The sequence below is a fragment of the Peromyscus leucopus genome, chromosome 4, assembly GCF_004664715.2.
Source record: "Peromyscus leucopus breed LL Stock chromosome 4, UCI_PerLeu_2.1, whole genome shotgun sequence".
NCBI lineage: Eukaryota > Metazoa > Chordata > Mammalia > Rodentia > Cricetidae > Peromyscus > Peromyscus leucopus.
This window is the reverse complement of record NC_051066.1, coordinates 8,394,049-8,411,498: the sequence shown is the minus strand read 5'-3', so window position 1 is coordinate 8,411,498 and position 17,450 is coordinate 8,394,049. Positions and strand designations below refer to the sequence as shown.

Here is a 17,450-nt window from a genome sequence, read left to right as displayed (position 1 = left end):
AGCTATTCTGCCCTAGTACTTTTGTGTCTGAGTTTGCTTTTCCTGTGAGTGTGTCACTTACCACAGCAGCAAAGCTAACTTTTCTACTCCGTGACATCTGTCACCCAGATACGCTGCTGTTGACACTTTGGCGACCTCTTCCATCCTGCTTCCTGGGTGAGTCTTGCGCCAGTGCTCAGCCACTCTCCCTGTCCTCGGGTGCTCCTGAAGGCAGGGCCACTTGGGCCGCCTCTGACGTGACCTCCAGTTGAGCTTCTCCACAGAGACTGCCGCTTCAGGCACTCAGCCTCCCCTGGGCTCCTTAGAGGACGGCCCTGCCGGTCAGGGAAGGCAGTTCTGAAAGCCAGCCATTCCTCTGCCTCCCCACTCGGTGGAGGAGATGACAGACATGAATTTGACCTCTTCCTAAATCACCTACAGCTCCTGTGGGTCTGGACAGGGTAGTGTGCAGTTCCTGGGGATTGGCAGGGCTCCAGTGTCTCCCACCAGTGAGCATTGTCCCAAATGCTGTCTCAAGCCACGTGCCAGCCCTGCTCTGACACCCTTAGCTCTGTGGACCCTCATACCAACCCAGTGAGACAGCGGCCCTCTCCTCAGACCAGGAGAGGGGGCCCGGGGAGACGGAGCAGCCTGCTGGCTGAGCGGCTGGTGTGAGATGGGGCTGGGGGCCAGTGACCTCTCGTTCCCTCGTATCGTCACCAGGGGCTGCTGCTAACCTGCTCTGTCTCCTTCCAGGGAAGCCTGGGTCAGAATGGGAGACGCCAGAGACATCTGCCCTCACCTGGACTCCATAGGGGAGGTGACCAAAGAGGACTTGCTGTTTAAGTCTAAGGTAGAGGAACAGTCCTCAGCAACTGGGGCCCAGCCCTGGGCTGCCATATGCTTGGGGGACCTTTGTGAGGCAGGGCGGTGTCGCCCCGCCCCCAGCTCTGAAAGCCTTCTGTGTGTAATGCCCTGCTGGCCTCTGCTTGGGAGCTTTCTTCCGGCACCGGGTCCTGCTGCCATTAATCAGCTTAGATCAACCCCCTGAGAGTCACTAATGGCTCCATCCATTTCCACTGGCTGGGTGCTCAGCCTTCGTAAGGCAGGCATGATCGTACAGAGGTGGTTCTTGTTTTTCTTCTGCACTCTGGGCAAGTACAGAACTGCTGAGCCACACCCTAGCCTCCCATCCCTTCTTACAGATGTAGCCCCTAGCTTGCTTGGGGTGCCAGCAGGAGGAAGATGAGCTTCCTCCCTGAGTGACAGGTAGTCCTTGTCTTCTAGGTGTTGAAGTGAAATTCTGTAAAAAGCCTGCAAGGACTGAGGGTGTGGCTCCGTGCTGGAGTGCAAGCAAGGCCCTGGGTTGTTAGGTTTGGTGGCACAGGACTTTAATCCTAGCACTTGGGAAGCAGGGGCAGATGGATCTCTGAGTTCCAGGCCAGCCACAGCTACATAGTGAGACCTTGTCTCAAAACAAAATAAAAGAAGTGAGCAGACCACAGGTTTTCTTCAAAGGAGGCTGAAGTTAGTGTAGGGAGGAAGAGGAGGAGTGCGGGAGGATTGGCTGGGTCCGGCAGAAAGACCAAGCCGTCTGAGCATCTCTCTGGATATCAGAAAGTTCCAGAATAAGGCCAGTAGTGTTAAAAGCCTCTGAGGGACAAGGACGAAAGCAGGTGTGGACAGTGAGTCCAGTACGGACATCCGGGGACTGCTGGCTGACTCCTTGCTGGAATGTTGCTAATGGAAACCGAGACTGCCTTTCAGGTGGGGGTGGAGTCCCTCCCCTCAGCTGACGTCACAGAAGAACTGGGGGGGGGGTCAGTGTGAGGCGTCTGCTGTCCACTTAAGGTTTAAGTGATTTGACGTGAAATACCTTTGCAAACATGTGATTTAAAAAACTCGCTCAGACAAAGTACCCACAGGCCCCTGTGTAGATGGTAGGTTGAGAAAGGGCTCTGAAGCCAAGGCCTTTGGGATACATGAGCGGCAGCTGACGGAGAGGATGCCCTGTACTTGTCCGCCTTGGCCGCTTACACCTTTCTCCCTCCCTCCCTCCCTCCCTCCCTCAGGGAACCTGCCAGTCATGTGGTGTTGCTGGACCTAACCTATGGGCCTGCCTCCAGGTAAAGAATCCTCATGGTCCACGGGTGGGTTCAGTCTGAACTCTGGCCTGGGAGTACTGAGCCCCACTGGGTACTATGCAAGTTCAGGCTCCAGGGATAGTTCCTGGGGTGGCTGCTCAGGCAGCCTTGAAGATCGACAAGGAAAGTGGGGAAGACGCTGAGCCAGGTGGGCTGTCTCCACGACCTCTGCTTGTGTGGAGTCTTGGCTGGGGCCTGAGCCTCCTGGCAGGAGCAGTGTCTCCAGGGCCTCACTTCCCTCCCTGTGGTGAACTACGGTAGTCACGCTGTCTGCAGGCCCTCCAGTGGGGACACCGTGGGGTAACCAGCTGCTGTGACGGGTTGTGAAGGCCTAAGGTGGTCTGCAGCCCTCACTAGCATCCGGGGAGTCCCTTAGTGCCGTGAATGCCGTCATCAGAAAGAGTGAAGTGGGGAGGTGTGGTGGCACAGCCTGGTCTACATAGCGAATTTCAGGATAGCCTGGACTACATGGACTCTGTGTCAAAGAAAAAAGAAAGAATGAAAGTAGATGTATCAGGATGTGCCACTTTTCTCTGGGGTGTAGAATTACAAGTAGTACTCAAATTTCCTATAAATATGTGGTAAATTTTATAATGACTCTCAAAAATGTTATTTAAAATTTCTTTTTAAAAGTCCATGTATGGGCTGGGCGATGGTGACACACACCTTTAATCCCAGCACTTGGGAGACAGAGGCAGGTGGATCTCTGTGAGTTCAAGGTCAGGCTGGCCTACAGAGTGAGATCCAGGACAGGCACCAAAACTACACAGAGAAACCCTGTCGCGAAAAAACCAACCAACCAACCAACCAAACAAACAAACAAACCCAAAAACAAAAACAACAACAACAACAAAAAGTATGGTAGTACACATCTTTAATCTCATCACTCAGAAGAAGGCAGAGACAGGGAGACAGGAAGATTTCTGTGAGTTTAAGACCAACCTGTTCTACATAGTGAACTCTAGGACAGCCAGGGCTACACAGACCCTGTCTGTTTAAAACAAATCCTTTTTTTTTTTTTTTTTTTTGAGATAGGGTTTCTCTGTATAGTCCCTGGTTGTGCTGGAACTCCTTTGTAGACCAGGCTGGCATTGAAATCAGAGAACTACCTGCCTCTGCCTCCCAAATGCTGGGATTAAAGGCATGTGACCCAGCCCCCAAAATTTTCAGCTATTTATTTAGAATCAGGATCTCTCTACATAGTCCTGACTGTCCTGAAAAATCACTATGGAGATCAGGCTGGCCTTGAATTCATAGAGATCCATCTGCCTCTGCCTCCTGAAGGGAGTAAAAGCATATGCCACCATGCTCAGGGAAAAAATGTTAAAAAATAAACTCTAGCAAGCTGGCTGTGCTGATGCAAACTGTACTCCTAATGTGTGAGAGGCAGAAGCAGGAAGATGGTCACAGGTTTGCACTCAGCCTGATCTACACAGCCAGCCTGGGTTACCTGGCATACTTCGTCTTAAAAAGTCAGTCTCCAGCAGGAGCAAAAGATGTGAAGTGAGGAAAACACCAAGTCAATCTTTGCAGAAGTTGTAGGACCCCAGAGGTACCCTGACCTGTCACTCAGAATGAGGATTGTAGCGCACCAGGTACTCAGGAGACAGCCAGAAGGGCTTGTAGGGACATAGTCCTACTGCATGGGAACCCCAGGTTCTCCAGAGGACAGATGTGGGAGCCTGATACCAGGAGTGGTATGCTTTGACCACGGATTTATGGTCAAGACAGTGGTCTTCCCTAGACTGTCTGTCCGTGGCACCAGGCCCTCCTGGAGAAGGGAGACTGGTGTCTGCTGTCTTCCACACTGGGGTAAAGGCCCGTGAAAGAGACTCTGAAACTGGGTTTGGGGGAGGCAGAGCCGGGAGAGACAAATGTGAGGCCAAAGGCAGGGGTCAGAGGTGAGCAGACCCGATTATGGGATGTTGGGATAGTGTTGGGCTCTGGCTGCTGACACTCTGTTATTTTGAACACCCACAGGCCTTTTAGTGTCCCTTGTTCCTGGCCCATGAAGTAAGGGACAGGCACTGGCCCCAGCATCTGGGCCCAGTGTCTCCTTCACTCAGTGCAGGGCCACTTGTTTTTGGTGGTCACCCTCATCTTTGGTTGCATAGGCCTTTGTTGTTTTAGGGGGGAGCCCCTCAGGCATGTGTTGGATAGCTCCAAGTCATACTGCCTTGGGGTAGAGCTAGGGACTTACTGTCTCTGCTGCGGGCTCCAGGCCACTCTCGTGTCTCTCTCCCCAGGTCACCTGCCCCTACGTTGGCTGTGGAGAGTCGTTTGCTGACCACAGCACCATTCACGCACAGGTGGGTGTGGCGGGGGAGCCCTGGCCCAGCCCTTACCAGCAGCCTCCTCGCTCCACCCGCCCAAGGTGCTGGCAACTGGGCCTAGAAAGCAGCACAGTTGCTGCAGACAGAGCTGCCGGAAGGGAAGCAGACATAGCCTCCCATACGAGCCCTGTCTGTCTGGTGGATGCTGCCCTGGCGGAGGAGGAGCGAGCCTCAGCTCCTGGACACTGACCAGGCTGCCTCTTCCTGTGGTGCGGGGGGCTGACTGGGTCAGGGCATCTGCTCGGCCATGTTGTCTTCAGCCTTCTTTGGGGTCTCCCCCTCCAGGTGAAAAAGCACAACCTGACTGTGAACCTGACCACGTTCCGGGTGTGGTGCTACGCCTGTGAGCGCGAAGTCTTCCTGGAGCAGCGCCTGGCAGTCCACCTGCCCAGCTCCTCAGCCAAGCTCTCCGAGCAGGTAGAGGCGCAGAGTTCAGGCTGGTGGTGGACAACAGTGTCCAGATGGGGCAGTGTGACCTGAGCCAGGGAGTCCAGAGGAAGTATGTAACAAGGATCTCAGTGCTCACTGAGCCCAGTTATGATAGGACCCGTGTAAGGCTGTGAGGGGACAGATGAGCAGGGCAGGGAGGGTTGGGTAGGTGCAGGGGTCCATTCATGGCTCTAGGAGGACTCAGCAAAGTCACAGGTAGTCAGTCCCTGGCAGTCCCACACCTAAAGCATATCCCGAGGAACCCAAGAGTAGTTACTGTGGCATGCTCCTTTGTGGAAACCCCTGTGAGAGAACTGTCCCTTTGGCAGCAGGGCACTGGGCACGCCTCAGGATGGCAGGCTCCATCCACCCTTGCCTGGCTGGTGCTTGGTAGGGGCCAGCAAACCCATCTGTCAGGCTAGACTAGCAACCCTGGAAGGCCAGGGTATTGTGGGCAGAGATGTGTGCGGGTGTGTGGGTAGGTGCAGGAGGGTTTGGATATGTGCAGGTGGGGTGTGTGTGTGCATGTTTCTCTGTTGGCTTCTTGCTGAGACAGCATATCATAGCTAAAAGCATTTATTGAATACAGTGTGACCGGGAGCTGTTTGCAAAAGTTTTTATTTTTAATTTTTAGAAAGGGGAGGGAGGAAGATTGTATTTTTCTTCTGCATGTGTGCATATGTTTGTGCATATGAGTTTAGGAGCCTGAGGAAGCAAGAGGGAATTATCAGATGCCCTGGAGCTGGGATAGGCGCTGTGAGTCTCCTGATGTGGGTCCTTTGCAAAAGCAGTGTGCTCCCCTACCCACTGAGATGCCTCCCCAGCCCTTAAGTTTTTCGGCCTATGATAGTGTATAATATCTGTTGTTGTGTGTCAAGTGGTAAACATGTCCAGATGTGTACAGTAGTTAGCAGTGCTTGCTCGAGAAACTGGGATTGTGTGGTTTTTCTTTGCTCCTCCTCTGCCTCCCATGTCTTCTAAAGGAAACAGCAGTTCTTACAAATTAAACACAAGACTGGGAGTTCCCAGGGCAAGGTCCCCAACTTCCCCTCTTGCATGATATCCTCCACTTTGTTGGGTCACTCAGGGCTAGCTAGATGCCGAGGGGCTGCACATGCTTCCCTTGGGAGGAGGTGAGTGCATCAGGTCCTCCTCTTCACCCCCGTTTCCTCACTTGGGTCTTTACCACAGGACTCCCCACCCCCCTCTCACCCTCTGAAGGCCGTCCCCATTGCTGTGGCTGATGAAGGAGAGTCTGAGTCTGAGGACGATGACCTGAAACCTCGAGGTAATGGCTGACAACAGGGGAGCCGTTGGGCCAGGCTGGGCATGAAGAGCACCAGGGGCTTGTCTCTGCTGGCTCCACCTGCCATGGTGCAGTGAGCAGGGTGGCATGTGCACAGAACGTGCCGTCCCTAGTGACGCGGTCATTGCTTTCTCAGCTGCGTGAAGTGTTGGTCATAGGCCCTGTGTGTGTGGCTTCCTTACCCATGTGGTTGGGAGCCTGAGCTTGGCAGCGTAGCTAAGGGGCCCTTTTGTTTGGCACACCCAGCCCTGCTTAGGTGTTCTGAGGGATCTCTGGGTGGAATACAGTTATGCTCCAGTAGGTCCTGGGGTGGGGCTCCTCAGTGGAGGAGGCTTGTGAGGGTCCTTCTGGACAGGGTTTTCAGTCCTTCTCCATGTTGTTTTCAGGCCTTACAGGCATGAAGAACCTGGGGAACTCCTGTTACATGAACGCTGCCCTGCAGGCCTTGTCAAATTGGTAGGTTGTCCTCTCCTAAGGGAGGGCAGGAGGTGTCCCTGGCAAAGCCCTAGGAAGAGCAGCTGTCTCCGCTTTGTGCATTGGCCATGGCCGTGGCCACGGGATAAGACAGACTCCAAAAGCCCTAGAAGCAGGCATGCCCAATGACTGCCATCCCTGTTAGCCTCATGCCAGCCCTCACATGACCAGAGAGGAGGAGGCATGACAGGCACAGGGGTGCCCAGCACCAGTGACTAGGGAGGGTTGACCTAGCATGTGCGAGTCCCTGGGTTCCACCCTAATACTGTGGGCACGTGGCCTGTCTGCAAGAGAATAAGTTTGTTGTATCTCAGTCCTTTGGGGAATGTCGGCCAACATTTGCTGACGGGAGGGGTGCAGAACCTGGCAGGTAGAAGGGAGGTTGCCAGGTGTGGTGCAGGCCTGTTTAGTGGGGGTCTCTAGACAGTTGTGATTGAGAGTATGTGGGTTCATCATACACACACACACACACACACACACACACACACACAGCTGACCCAGTAATGATAGGGCAAACCCAGCAGCCTTCCCCTTTTCCCTATGTATATATAGTTTGTATGTTAACAGCCAATATACATGCAGAAAGGAGGGGAGGAGGGGGAAGGGAACAGATAAGAACACCTAGAAAAGTCTGGAAGGACAGGCCCCAAAGGTTCACGGTGGCTGTCTCATGGCTATGTGGTCAATTGACATTGTTTGCATATGTTTGACATATGTGTGTGTATGCACCAGTGTGTGCATGCTCATACATGCGAATATGTGGTTTCCTGCAGTGTGATAACTCCTAAAACATGTGGAAAGGCAATTGAGGAGGTGCCCTCCCACCTGACAAGTCCTGCAGTGTAGGCTCTGGGGGGGCAGGGGGCGCTCCACCTCTGTTCATACAGAGTCCCAGCCGGCCTCAAGACCTGTGGCAGGGAGCCCCCATCTGACTCAGGAGAGAGGGGCATTTGTTTGCTGCAGCTGACAGGGCCTTCCTGGCTCTCAATCCTGGAGACCCGCTGTCAGCAGTTTCTCCCCAGGCCCTTCTCCTCCAGTAGGTAGTCACATTCTCATGAGGTCTTTTCCTCTGTACCCCCCAAAATTCCTCTGTCCAGCACTCCCTTCATAGTGATCTGACTACTACTTAAAGGTCCCGTCTCTTGTGCAGTCACATACTGAGACATGAGGGGTCAGGACTTTAACATGAATTTGGAGAGTTTTGGTCTAGGTGGGGTCCTTCTAGTCATCTACAGGGAGTTCTGGGTGTGGGGGCCTCATCTTCCATGGCCATTTTGGTCTTTTGTTGCTCACTTTGCTCCTTTAAAAAAAAAAAGGTATTTTATTTATTTATTGTGAATGTGTGTGTGAGCATGGATGGAGTCATGGGCAGCCTTAGGAGTTGGCTGTTCCTTTCACCATTTAGGTCCTGGATTGAACTCGGCTACCAGGCTCCGTGACTCACTGAGCCATCTCTCAGCCCTCACCTAGCTCCTTCTGAATAACACTGTGTTCCTCCCATTTCTTTTCTGTCCTGGCTGTCCACCCACAACCCAGCCCCCCACTCACCCAGTTCTTCCTGGAGTGTGGTGGCCTGGTGCGCACGGACAAGAAGCCAGCCTTGTGCAGAAGTTACCAGAAGTTGATCTCTGAGGTCTGGCACAAGAGACGGTGAGTGTCTGAGTCTGACCTTGACTCGGTCTGTGGGGCAGGACAGCCTGTGCTCTCTTGATGGAGCACATCCTCTGGATTCTCCAGAGCGCCCGAATGCTCACAGCAAGGCTGCACCGCGTATCTGGTTTGATCTAGTTCTGTCTGATGAATGGGGAGTCAGGTACAGAGCTGGAGGCGTGATTCTTGTACCCAGCCATGGAGCTCGTGACCGTGGAGCTAGGGTCTGAACTCACATCAAGTCTGGGCGACAGATGTTTTGACAGGTGTCTCTGCAGAGAGCTGCAGACCATCCTGCCAGTGTCGGGTCTCAGTTGAGGCTGTAGTTGGGGGTGGGGTGCTTGTACAGGAGTGTTGGGTGCTGCTGGCCAGGCCAGGGTTGTGGCAGAGTAAACAGCATGTAAAGATGAGAAGCATGATCTCCTCTGGGCAAGTGGAAGGGGAGGCAGTTGCTTACAGACCCTCACTAAGTTCCCTCTGTCCCTGCCTCACATCCTGGCCGAAACCCTCAGCCTGCTTGTTCTGGCCCTTGGGGCTTCTCACCCTTTCCTGAAGGGCCCTCCCATCAGCTGCTTGCCAACCGAGCCTGCTCTGGGAGTCCCTAACTCACAGGGCGTGGCCGACTCTCCCTTCTCCTTCTGTCCCTTCTCCCTGACACTGCAAGGTTACAGCATGCCTGCCCTGTTTTTTCTCTCAAACTCTAACAAAACAGTCCTCAAGCTTACAAACGCAAGCAAACAAAAGAACAAATGTAAAATAAAGAAAGTGAAGTAGGGAGAACTTGAACTTGCCCACAGGCACACACACTAGGTGTGGAGATGGATTAAGAAACTAACAGTGCAGCCGGGCGGCGGTGGTGGCACACACCTTTAGTCCCAGCACTCGAGAGACAGAGGCAGGCGGATCTCTGTGAGTTCGAGGCCAGCCTGGGCTACAGAGCAAATTCCAGGAAGCCAGGGCTACACAGAGAAACCCTATCTCGGAGAGGGGGAAAAAAGAAAGGAGAGAGGGAGAAAAGAAAGAAAAGAAACTGATTACACTGTTCTACGGGTCAGAGGTCAGAGTTGCTGTTGGGGTTCCTGGGTGCACTTTAGCCTGCTCTTCTAGGGACCACTAGGGTCTTGATGTGTCCTCTTTGGTGGGGACACATTGGTGATAGTATTTCATTGTACTTCTGTGAAGCTTTAGGTTTTTTAGCAGTGGACCCTGTGGGCTTGTCTCCTGGCCAGCAGGGCCAGTGGGGGTGGTGGGAACAGTCCCTGTGGGGTCTGATCTGCCTTGTCCTCTTGCCTCTCATGGCGTAGCTCCAGGCTGGCCACCTGTGCTAGCAGGTTTGGTCTCCCCACAGGCCAAGCTATGTGGTCCCCACCAGCCTGTCCCATGGGATCAAGTTGGTCAACCCGATGTTCCGAGGCTATGCCCAGCAGGTAAGCTGTCTAGCTGCTTGGGACACTGGCCCAGCCAGAACAGACCTCACAGAAGGCAGAAAGACCGGGCATCTCCTGTCAGGGCCTTTTACTACCGGTGAGAGGTTATTCCTCCCCCTGATATGGGGCTATTACCGATAGTAGCAATGAGGCGTTTATACACAGTCGCTACACATTTGACTGCTTTGTAGGCTAGCCTACTGCTTGCACCGACACACAAAGTGGAACATGAGGTGGGTATTAAGGGCGAATCACAAGTCACATCCGCGAGAGGACAACACGCACTACAATAATTCATTAGGTATTAATTATAATGTAGCAATTGCTAGTGTGAGAAGAAAGAGTGTTTGTTCATGGTTGGAGAAGAAAAAGACAGAGCTCTCCAGAATCGCCAATGACACTAGCACAAGCAAGACCCCATCTGCCTTGCAGCTAATTTCATGATGCGCCATTCGGTTGTGTGGATTGAGGTCCTATTCCGCCTTAGCTGAATATCTTACATATGAGTGTGTAAGGCTTAGTGTTGGATGAGATGTGTGGTGTGGGTGAAGGGTGGAATAGAAACATCAGAGAATGCTGACATCCTTGTACTCTGCTCTCACCAGAGCTCCCTATGAAACATTTCCCGATTTTAGAAAAAAATAATGTTGGACGAGTCATACTTCTGTGGCACCTCAAGGTAGGCTCACATCAATCCTATCATTGCAAATTGATGCAATTCTTATCATAAGTCTTTGGGGATATGTCCAAAACAATTCTAGATGCCTCAAATAGTCACTGAAATGCCTTTATAGGGCTCTTTTCGCTTTCTGATACTCACTCCTTTGTATGCAAATAATGTTGACATCGGCCCGTTTAAATTGCCTCTGAAATTTCCATTGTTTCGTGTTGTCAAATCTGGCTAAGTCTACTTTTTTTCTCTTCAATATTTGAAAGTATATAGGGTTAATGTACGGTCTCACGTCTCGTTTTTTTCTCTCGTGTGACAAAAAGAGTCAAGGAAATAAAATTGTTAATGATTATATAAAACTTGTCTTTGCTTAAAAGTCATTTTCATGGAGAACACCTTAAATTAGGGACCCGTGCCAGCTACATTCTACCCTCGGATCTTATTATGTCTCTTGACGTCTTATGACAGTTACTGCAAATAAGAAAAAAAACATTTCCATAGCGACTATGACGAAAGATAAATCAGCTCTGAGGGGTGTTGTCTTAAGATGTGAAACGCTGACAAGATTAGAGCTGTCTGGTAAAACTGTAGATTTGGACTTCTAAAGAGCCAGGGACTAGGAAATGTTTCTCATCGCTGGACGGTTCCTGTTTGCAGAGGTAAAATCGCAGGAGAGAGTACTGAGTTAATAAGCATAAGTGATTTATTAATTTTCCAACTCTACCAAACTTATGTTATCTGTCGCTTCTTCCACCCCATTCACCCTAGCAGAAAAGTACTTCTCTTTACAGAATCCCTCACCTGTGAAAATATACGACCTTTCCTTTGTTTTGACTGGTAATCAGGTTGTAGATTGAAATCTCACATTTTAAATAAGAGAGATTATTTTTTTATAAGATCAGAATAAAAGCTCAATATCTGGATCCTCTCTTACTTCTTGTTAAGTTTTGTGGGAAACATAATGCTCGTTTTTTTTCTCAGATGGACAGCATTTATAAAAGACAGAAAGGCACATGCATCATTTGCTGCTGTCGCACTGTCGCTTTATTTCCGGATGTTATAAACACATCTATCTTGGCACAAGCAAGCAGGCTTAACTAAGTAAATGTTTGCTGGCAAAGCCTTACATGTGCGCTTACAATAAGAAGACTCAGAACATAAGGCGAAGCGTAGGTGAAGGATACTACAAAATGACAACCATGGGAGAGCAATAGGCATCAAGTGTGTGTTGGAAGAGGAGAGCAGAGTACGATGATGTGATTCGATTTCGATGTAGTATTTCTGTCTTCGCGATATGAGTCATTCGACATACTCCTCACCCAGCGGTACTTTGTGTTATTTGGAGACTCGAGTGAAGTATCATAGATATAAAAGACCTGGAACTCACCATTATTAATAGAAACTGCGCAAAGACGCATTAATTCTGTGCGTACAGACTGACATTATAATGCCCCAGTTACACACTGCTAACAATATAGAGTACGCAACTTTTAGATACTACAAAGGGCTCCCTGGGATTTACAAAGTTAGCGTGCATGAGCTCATGATGAGCCACTCCACATCCATAGGGCATCTTCTATACAGATGTTGAGTGTGGATTATACCGAGAGGTCCTTACCCAAGCATGCGTGTGGCTGGGAGTTCTGCGGGCTGAAGTGACACACTGAGATTACGAATCTCCTCTGCTCACATATCAGGTAAGAATCCTAGGCGCTAGTGTTGCGGATCTCTTTTTCTTGCAGGAGTTGGATGGGAGTTATTTGATTCGGCATATTTTGGAGTTTTTTCTTGTATTTGCTCTCTTATTTACTCTATGCTTGTGGTGAATTTTTTTTTGTTTTATTTGTTGAAGGGACGAGCACCGGAGATACTTGGAGTGTTCTTCACTGTGTAGTGTCTATCATCTAGGAGACCTATGATGCCTGGACTCTCCATTGTCTACTTGAAGCATTACACTATGGCTGGACCTCTATGGTCTAGACAAAGAGACTTCACCAGAACGATGCTAGTCACATATGGCTTCTGCCTCCCACCTCGACCGTAGCTTGTGGATTCTCAATATATTATGGCGGTTGCTCGTCCTCATTCTTTACAATCTCCGATAATGGGCTGGGATCTTCGCTATGTGTTGGGCATAGTGGTATTATTCATATTGTTTATACTAGTTGGCTCCTTGTCTCTCATGCCCTAAATGGCATCGGTAATGCTTTAGTTGTGAGTCTCTGGTACACTGAAATCCACACATGTCATTAACTGCCCAAGACTACGAAGGGAATACTTTGTCTGTTGAAGGAAATCGAATCGCAATAGAGCACATCTCAGTAGTCCCCTCCATAATCATATCTTAGTAGAAATTAGAGTGAGTGCCCATATAATCTCATAATAATCGACAATGGTATTTGTGTTAATACTTCGAGTAGCCCACTTCACGTCAGAATAGCAGTGGAGCATCGCTCCACCTGCTTGTGCCAGAGGCAATAATAAACTATATTATTTTAACCAGCTCACTCAGGGTTCTGAGTAGGCTCTGTAGATGAATTGGAAAATAGATTTTGGTAAATACGACACACTAAACAAGCGGATGAGTCGAGCATCATGAGAGGATTTGAAGAGCAATTCTATACTGACACCTTATTTGGTGTCATGCCTGAGACACGACTTACAAGGAACGGCACTCAGATTCCAGTAGGCTCGGATTGCAGCTGTTGAGGTCATGAGAGAGAGAGCCAGGCGCCATGGTCACCCTAGTCATTCAGTTGATGGCGCCCAAGCGAGCGTGCTATAAAATAAAAGAGCGATTTGATTCGTGCGACATGGAGAGGATAGACCACTCCTATAGGGAATAGGTGCACATATGCGTACATGAGTTCTCATCCAGTTGCGCGACTTACTGGGGTCTAAATGAAATATCCAACAATGGAGTCTCGTGATATTAATAGTGTGGACACAGAAATGGCTAGCGCGGTAAAAAGAAGCAGGAACTGTCAGTTGGAGAACCGTGGAAATCCTAGTATCGAAAGCAGACACAAAAATGATACTATTCATCAACACATTGTTCGTATAAGTAGAAGCTTCTCGCAGTAAGGTACACGAGTGAGAAACGAGAAAGCAAGTAGTGATGAGAAGTCTACACAGATATCAAATAGCGAAGGTACAAAAGCCTTGAGCTATACAGAAGTATTCACACATCGTGCTTGGTCCTGACTACACCTTCCCCAGTCGCACGAGCATGCGGGTGAGGAGCGCCATTACTACTGGAGCATGTACAGCTCAAGCGTCCTTGTTGAGTGGGTAACCACGTACCTGAGCGAGTAGGCATTTGGCTGGTATAGACATGATGGGGCTCTAGGACAGAAATGAAGCAATAGAAATGCTAAACAGCTGGTTGGATAAGGGTACCGCAAATTTAACAGCAAATTATAAGTGAGGAAAAGAAACATCTGGGTAACGATGAAAACTAGCCAAGTGAAGGGGAGCAAGATTGGCCGGTGAGTATGGAGAGGCACTAAACAACCAAAAAGAAGAGCACTACACAACAAGAATTAAGTGAAAATTTAGAAAATATGAGTGGAAATTTTTAAATTTAAAGGTGTAATATATATTACCCATATATATATATATGTATATATATATAATTATATATAAGTATATCAGGGCTATGGTATCGTACCCTGAGAAAAGGTACGTAGACGAAGAATGAGAGCCTTCGATACTAAGCCTGATTTGTCGAGAGAGGAGACAATGAACGTAGGAGATAAACGGGAAAAAAAGAAGTCTGAAGGATTCTAAGGGGAGGTGATGATGTTACATGAATATGAAAGTTTTAAGTAGGGACCACATCAAACACCTAAAGGTAGGCCGTGACTATAGCGGGTCCATAGATTGTACTTCCAGCAAGGGGGCTTGTTGCCCACATGTCCCAGGGAGAGCAAAGGAACTCAGTTAAGGGATATGAGCACGAGTGCGCAGGCCGCAGCACACTGAGAGAGGCAGAAAGGAGATGGTGCTAACGCATGAGGGGAGAGCAAAGAGGTAAAACCAAGAGCAGTGATTGTGCGCTTCAACACCAAATGCAAGTGGATACATCAACCGAGTCCAGTTGTATGCTTGCTTGGCTGTGCTTGTGACATTCCATCGCACCCAGCAGAAGCTGCTTCATTCCTGGTCCTTGTACTTATCTGTCAGACATTTTCTAAGTGCTTGTTTATTTATTGGTTTATTTAATTGGTTTTCTGAAAGACAGGGTTTTCTCTGTATCTTAACTAGATCTAGGCTGGCCTCGCTACCTTCACAATGTACTTTTCCATGATGGAGGCTAGATATTCACACAGATGTGCCACACATCTAAACCACCTGAGCTAAATAAATATTGGTTCTTTACTTGGAGCCGGCTGGAGGATCTGCTCTGGGTAAAATGGTTAAGAGCACCTGGCTGCTCTTTCCAGAGGGGTGCTACGGAGATTTTCAGTTTGTCCTTATCTCAAGCACATTCCACATGGTTGGCTAAATCACAACACATCGTGTAAATATGAACCTGGTGCTTATAAAGGGGTCTGTTTACATCTTGCGTGAGGTTCTGCAGGGACCAACAATATGGTATGATTAGGACAAAGAACATCTGTATTACTCATTAAAACGAAATAATATCTAAAATTTTGTTTCTCATTTATAAAAAGATTGTGAGATCCGATGTGTCGCTCGGTTGTCCGTGATGGTGTTGGTGTTGTGTGGTGTGTTGTGCTACGTGTACATGCAATCTGCACTTGGAGAGGATTTGGTTGGAAGGTGACCTGCAGGGACCACACCTGTGAACACCACCCCCTTGCTTTGATCAGAAACCATGGATGCTAGCATGCTTCTTAATGGAATGTGAGCTCAATCGAGAGTTAGACTGGGTTGAGCCTGGCTGACCAGATATACGCCCGGTGGATCTGTCTTGTCTCTGCGCCCACAGTGCTGGGACTATGGACGGGAAGAGACACACCAGTCATGGTACTACAATCACTAATGTTTTTTGTTGTTAATGTGGTTTCACCTATGGTGCTTGAACTCAGTCTATATGACTTTGGATTGACACTAATGAAATGCACTGTATTGGAGCGAGCTCATCCATCACCCCTAATCTTGTAAAAAAATTTAGAGGAGCCATAGTGTGTGGAACAAATTGCTTGCTCGTGAGCCCTCGCTGCGATGGACAGAGAGGTGCACCCTTGGTTTTGGGGTCCCACTGACTCTCCTGGGGATGGCTCTGGAAATGCCTATGAGCCTACTTCCTCTGGGGTCCAGGAGTAGCTTCAGGGGTTCGTCAAGCCCATGCTGCTATGAGGCGACTGCTGAGAGGCCAAATGTCTTATTGGAATCGCACTTCTCAGTCCCACTTGAGGTCAGACTGCAAATCACACACGCTTGCGGTCACAAGAGAGATGGACTTTCTTTGAGGCCTGCATGTGTGCGCACGGCTCCCCGGTTTGCTTCTCTGCAGGCTGGGTTGAGGATCGGAAGTCTCACGGGTAACTGCAGGTAAAGAGTCGCCACTGCCTACAGTTCTGAGTACCATATGGGAATCCTATAATTTTGTTACATCCCAGTATTCCAATTCCTGCTCGCGGCAGAAAGCTAACTGTGGTATACCCTTCTGTCCCGCCTAGCCGGAAGGGTCCGCAATATGGAGAGGAACGTGACCAGGAGACCGTGGGCGTACTGAATCTCCAGGTTGCCTTCTTGCCCCAGTGGTCCACGGCACAATGGCGGCAACCCAACGTGTGCGGGAAGCAGGTAAGACCGCAACCCAGTGGGAGAAGGGGTCAGCTCGGCTGCCTGGCTTGTGGGTTAGCACTGTCCAGTGCTTTTTTTCTTTGTGCTTTTCTTTTCTTTCTTTTTACACGTTTTCCCACTTTTTTTATGTGTAGTATTTCACTTTTATGTCTCTCAATGAGGTCATACCAGCTATGGTGGAGTGGACTGCAGGCCCAGAAACACAGTGGCACCAATTCTCCATTACAGATGGTTGTGAGCCACATGTGGTTGCTGGGCAACTGATACTCAGGTCCTCTGGAAGAGCAACAGTGCTCCTAACCTCTGAGTTCCCAAATCTACTCCGCAGCCTTCACAAAGTGTGAGCAAGAGAATATTCTTGACAGGTCTGTGCTTTGACAGCATCCACTAATAAACTATCTATTCTTCTAACTCTCCACTCTCTTTCCTCCAGTCCTGCCTATCACTTCGTTGTTTCTTCCGACCTCTTGTCTCCAGGAGCAAGGAGATGTCAGTGGGCTAGGATGTGGAGCTGTACCGTAACAGCAAGAATCAGTAATAGAAAACCTCGAGGTTCTGTGTGCCCCTGGCTGTGTGACACGCTGAGGAGGAGCTTCCCAATAAGGCTACATCTCATGGCCGCTGGTTGGAAGAGTTGTGAGAGCGCAAGAGATAATAAAGTCACAGACACAGAGTGGTATAGTGGAGTATTGCGCCTATGGCAGTGGTTAAAGACACTGCTTAGGTTACTGACAGCAAGGAGGGTGGAGGGGAAAGGGGGGGGGGGGGGGGTATGGGTGCCTATCACACGTAGTTGTACACGATCCTGCTGGATGTAGGCTGGCGGCCTTATGTGGGCAGAAAGCAGCAGTCAAACCATGTGGCTTAAATATCCCTGGAAAGCCCCTGTGAACATGCCTGGTTGCAGGAAGCCCCAGGAGTTCCTACGCTGCCATGAATGAGAGGAAAAAGTAAAGAACCCCAATCACCTTATGAGGAGGCTCAAAGGAAAGATCCCAATGCGTAGCCACATAATCACGCTGTGACAGCACTCAGTGATAGCCAGGAATCAGATTCCAGTTGACAACATCGGATGAGAGGCGCGCCATGATGCGAACGGCACAAGCCCGTCAGAGGACGAGTTTCTGTCCTGTGACTCGAGCAGTGAACAGGGGTGAGGGTGACCGGATCTGGCCTGGAGCATTTCTTCTGTTGCTTTTTCTTTTTCGGTGATCGGGAGTGCAGCCGGGCGATGGTGGAGGCTGATTGAGGTAAACTCGCGAA

General features: G+C 49.7%; 1 protein-coding gene across 1 annotated transcript in view; it reads left to right on the top strand.

Annotated features, from left to right (window-relative positions):
- Nucleotides 1-17,450, top strand: part of Usp20 (ubiquitin specific peptidase 20) — a 39,104-nt gene that overhangs the window by 9,305 nt on the left and 12,349 nt on the right. Inside the window, exons 3-13 of the mRNA XM_037204362.1 lie at nt 109-156; nt 736-832; nt 2,052-2,105; nt 4,370-4,432; nt 4,742-4,873; nt 6,077-6,173; nt 6,578-6,647; nt 8,202-8,315; nt 9,664-9,839; nt 15,699-15,795; nt 16,061-16,187. Of these exons, the coding sequence (XP_037060257.1) occupies nt 752-832; nt 2,052-2,105; nt 4,370-4,432; nt 4,742-4,873; nt 6,077-6,173; nt 6,578-6,647; nt 8,202-8,315; nt 9,664-9,839; nt 15,699-15,795; nt 16,061-16,187 (1,011 nt within the window). The 5' untranslated portion in view covers nt 109-156; nt 736-751. The remainder of the gene's footprint in view (nt 1-108; nt 157-735; nt 833-2,051; nt 2,106-4,369; nt 4,433-4,741; nt 4,874-6,076; nt 6,174-6,577; nt 6,648-8,201; nt 8,316-9,663; nt 9,840-15,698; nt 15,796-16,060; nt 16,188-17,450) is intronic.